Consider the following 4,344-nt stretch of genomic DNA (forward strand, 5'->3'; position numbering starts at 1 on the left):
CTTTCCCTTGATTCTCCTGTTTTTTTTCATCTTCCTTAGGCTCCCATAATTCATTGCGAAAATTTCTCAACACATTTTCACATGTTACTTTAAATGTCTGTTTCATTTCTTCTAGAAAGTACTTTTGAAACTTTTCCCATTGTTCCCTCGTACAATCGCAAAGTTTTATATCTCCATCAAACTCTTCTCTCTTATTTAGCACCTCCATTTCTCCGTCATTCTCTTCTCTCTTGTCTAACTCCTCCATTTCTTTTCAGTTTAATCAGTCAGTTTAATTAACTTTAGTTATCACTGCAACTTTTACCGGGTAATACAAGCATTTTTTCTTACCCTTCGTAAGTCCCGTAATATTTATTTCCCAATCAAGTTCATCGGCCATTTTCTTCACACACACGGGGGAAAAATAATCATATGGGGTACGTAGTCCTTTCTGCTCGACCAAAATATGCACAAAATTGGTTTTCGGAGTGAAGTGTCGAATCCACCACCACAAAAAGAAAAAATAAAGGTTTTAAAACCGGCGGCTGCGTCTAGGTCGAACACGGAAGTCATGTTCTCCCCTGTTATCGCTCCTGCTTCGGGGCATAGCCGGTCACCCCCCCGCAATTTGCCAGGTCGCGGGAGGGGCCCGAAAAAGCCCCCTGCTCCTGCACTCTGTCTGAGAGTGCTGGTCGGACTCTCCCCGTTGCTGGGGGGACCGAAAAAAGCAATAACGGGTCGGGTGGCTCGGAGCCCATCGAGCTCCCGCCCGCCCGTCGTCACGCCGAGACCGGAAGTCCCAGACGCACCTAGTTTTTAGAGGAGGAAAACAGGGAAAAAAATATTCTGAACCCTGGGGCTCAGTATTCGGTCCATAAGACGCACACACTTTTCCCCTCACTTTTTTTGGAAGAAAAAGTGCGTCTTATGGTCCAAAAAATACGGTAAATGTTTTTAAATAGGGGTCCAGTGTCTTGTAGCATTAGAGCTTCTGAGTAACTTCTATATGACCCTTATTTCTACCTTTAGCTACTTATAGAATGTATACAACAACTGATCTAAAGCATATCTTAATGATATAGGGTTGCCAGGTCCTCCCTCCTCTCCAGCAGAGGACTTTGGGGGGCATTTCTGGAGGGGGTGGTGACGTCCCCAATACGATGATGTCATGCAGAAGTGATGTCATCAAGTTGGGGACATACCTGAATCCCAAGCAGCGAATTCACCACTTTGAGTTCAGGTGAGTGTGCCCCCACTCTCAAAAAGCATTTAAAGGGTCCTTTTAAATGCTTTTTTGCACACCTGAATCCCAAGCGGTAAATCCCCACTCCTCAGAAAGCATTTACGTTTGCTGCTTGGAGTTCAGGCATGTGGCTAGCGGCCATCTCTCTCCCCCCCTCCTGCAAGATTTAAAGGGCCACTTGCTCCCATCGATCAGCTGGCGGGCTCTTTATATCTTGCAGGAGGGAGGGGGTGGCCGCGGGTGGTTGCTGTTGGGGGTGGGACTTCTCCCACTGGCCAGCAGCAGGCAGGGCCCCTGAAATCGGGAAATCCCTATAATGGACATCCCTATAATGATATGCACAAAATTAGAGGTCCACAAGCATAGAATTTAATAATGTAATCCATCCTAGCTACACGAACAGAAGTATACCTATTAGTAGCGTGCCAAGAGTACAACCAAAGAAATGGTGGTAGCCATGATGCTCTAGAAAACTTGCATATGTAAGAATGAAGCTGAATTTCAAATAATATACCATGGATGTATATACTATGTTTTGTTTTTATAGTCAATGTATGAAAGACAAGGGATTGCTGTGATGCCACCGACAGTACCTGGGACCCTTCAAGGCCCATTTCTGGGCGTTCCTCGAGGTACAGTGAGAAGACAAAAATCAATAGGTATGCTATCATCTTTTACATGTCTATTGAGTGGTTGCTGCTTTTATTATTAACTGCTACTTAAAGTATCTTCATCAGCTTTGCTTTAAATGCAATTAATCATGATCTGGCTTTGAGCCTAAATCAAATTGTCTATAATAAATTGCCATTAACTTAAACACAAATGGTTAAAACTTGACTGAATACGCTAATTGGAATTCATACTCTGTATAAAATAGTTCATTTATTGTTTTATAGCTTCAGAAACAAGCAAATCTAAAAATTGCTCATAGAAGTCTGTGAGTACTACAATTCCAATGGTTCCCTTCAATTGTGAGGAAGGAAAAGGAGTCTTCCTCCATTTTAAGACTCCTCACTTTTCAGAAGAGAACCATTGGAACCAAGCTTACATTGCTATTATTACATTTTATTCAAAAGAATGTCACTGAATATATAAGAAAATCAATGTATCTATTTCCAGACTGAGCTATAGAGGATATGACCAACAGAGACACAAAATGGAGCTAGAGACAAAGCTGAAAGAAGTCCTAGGGTTGCAGAAAAATCTGAAAACTTAAACAAAAATGCTTCAAGGGAAACTAACAGAATTAACAGAAATGCTGCTAGCTAAAAGAAAGAAAAGAATTACCACTGAACTCTCAGTGGCTGTTGGGGGTTTCTAGGCAAGCTTTGGTTCCTGTAAAACAAAGCCTCGTGGGGATGGCAGGAATGGAATGAAAGGTTTAAACAGCCCTGGGAAAAGTCCCCCTCACTGTCATGTCCCCTGATCCAGATTGGGAATCCCCTGGAGAATTGGGGATGTAACCTGGGGAGCAGAGGGCCTCAGTGGGGTATAATGCCACAGAGTTCACCTTCCAAAGCATCCATTTTCTCCAGGTGAAGTGATCTCTGTAGTCTGGAGATGATCTGTAATTCCAGGGGATCTCCAGGTCCCATGTGGAGGCTGGTTTCCCTAGTAGGAGTTGCCAGGGACAGGCCCAGCAGTGACTACTGGAAACTCACTACCCATGTGGATAGCCCAGGCTAGCCCAGTCTTGTCAGATATCGAAAGTTAAGCAGGGTGTAGTATTTGGCTAGTATTTGGATGGGCAACCTCCAAGGAATACCAGGAGTATGATGTAGAGGTAGGCAGTGGCAAACCACCTCTGAAAGGTCTCTTGCCTTAAAAACAAAAATAGCTCACTGCCTAATGGTGCATACTGCTAAAACAGCTAGACCTTCTAGCTGCAACACAATTTTAGGATCTCCTGGCTATACTACACACATTGCCATACGATAATAATAATAATTATTATTACTATTATTACTACTACTACCCACACTACTTGGTTTGGCCTGATGGCAGCCACTGTCTTAACTCAATGTGGCCTGGCCCAGCAGCTGCCACTGTACAAGTGTATTAGACTACTGTGTGGCCTGGCCCAGCACCAGCCGACACACAGCCCAGACATGCTTTTCCTGGTAAGAAGCTGTCAGGTGAGGATGGAGGAAAAGCAGAAGACTCAGTTAGATAAAAGTTGGCTGATGGGTGGGAAAGAGATAAGGATAGGGTTGCCAAACCCCCCGGTTTGCCAGGGGTCCCCCGTTTTTTGGGGGGTTCTACCCGCCGCCAGCCAGATGGACAGCGGGGGAAGCCTCACCCCCAACACCCACAGCCACCCCCTCTCTCCCTTTAAGTATGTAGAACCCGTGTTTCCTCCCAAGCCTGTGTTTCCTCCCAAGCCCGATCTCCGCTTGAGATCAGGCTCGCAAGGAAATGCCAGCTTCGTGCATTTAAAAGGGAAACCCAGCTGCTCTTAAAGGGGAAACGCCGGCTCCTTTAAGTGCAGGGAACTGCCGTTTATGGAGATCCGGTGCACGGGTGGGTGGGGAGGGTGGCGGACGTCCCCAATGTTACATCATCACGTCATGGATGCCCCGCCCCCTCCAGGAATGCTCCCAAAGTCCCCCGCTGGGGGTGGAAAATTGACTTGGCAACCCTAGATAAGGAAGCAGGCCCCACAGCAGCCACTACCTCACTGGCCACGGCCTGGAGCAGTGCTGGTGGCCACCACACAACTAGGACTGGCTCAGTGCTGGAGCCCACCATACAGCTGTGCAACTCAGCCAGACTTTCACCTGGGAGAGGCTGCCATGGTAGAGAGGGAGGGAAATATGAAGACTGTGGTCAGATAAAGGTGGATTGGCTGGTGGACAGGAAAAAGAAAAGGAAGCAGGAAAGGGGAAGGAGTAATGGGGCTGCTGAGTTACCAATCTCCAGGTGGGGCCTGGAGCTGTCCTGGAATTGCAATTCATCTCCAGCCTACAGAGATCAATTCCCCTGGAAAAAATGGCAACTTTAGAGGTTGGGCTCTATAGAATTACACCCCACTGTGGTCCTCCCCTGCCCAACTCTGCCTTCCCCAGACTCCATACTCAGATCTCCATGAATTCTCAAACCCGGAGCTGCCAACCCCAGTGAAA

The 4,344-nt window shown here is 46.4% G+C and overlaps 1 protein-coding gene across 1 annotated transcript in view; it reads left to right on the forward strand.

Moving 5' to 3' along the window:
* The window catches only part of SHANK2 (SH3 and multiple ankyrin repeat domains 2), a 512,140-nt gene that overhangs the window by 467,484 nt on the left and 40,312 nt on the right, over positions 1-4,344 (forward strand). Inside the window, exon 19 of the mRNA XM_015410855.1 lies at positions 1,770-1,881. Coding sequence (XP_015266341.1) covers positions 1,770-1,881 — 112 coding nt within the window. The remainder of the gene's footprint in view (positions 1-1,769; positions 1,882-4,344) is intronic.

The sequence above is a fragment of the Gekko japonicus genome, unplaced genomic scaffold (assembly GCF_001447785.1).
Source record: "Gekko japonicus isolate JY-2015 unplaced genomic scaffold, Gekko_japonicus_V1.1 scaffold65, whole genome shotgun sequence".
Lineage (NCBI taxonomy): Eukaryota > Metazoa > Chordata > Lepidosauria > Squamata > Gekkonidae > Gekko > Gekko japonicus.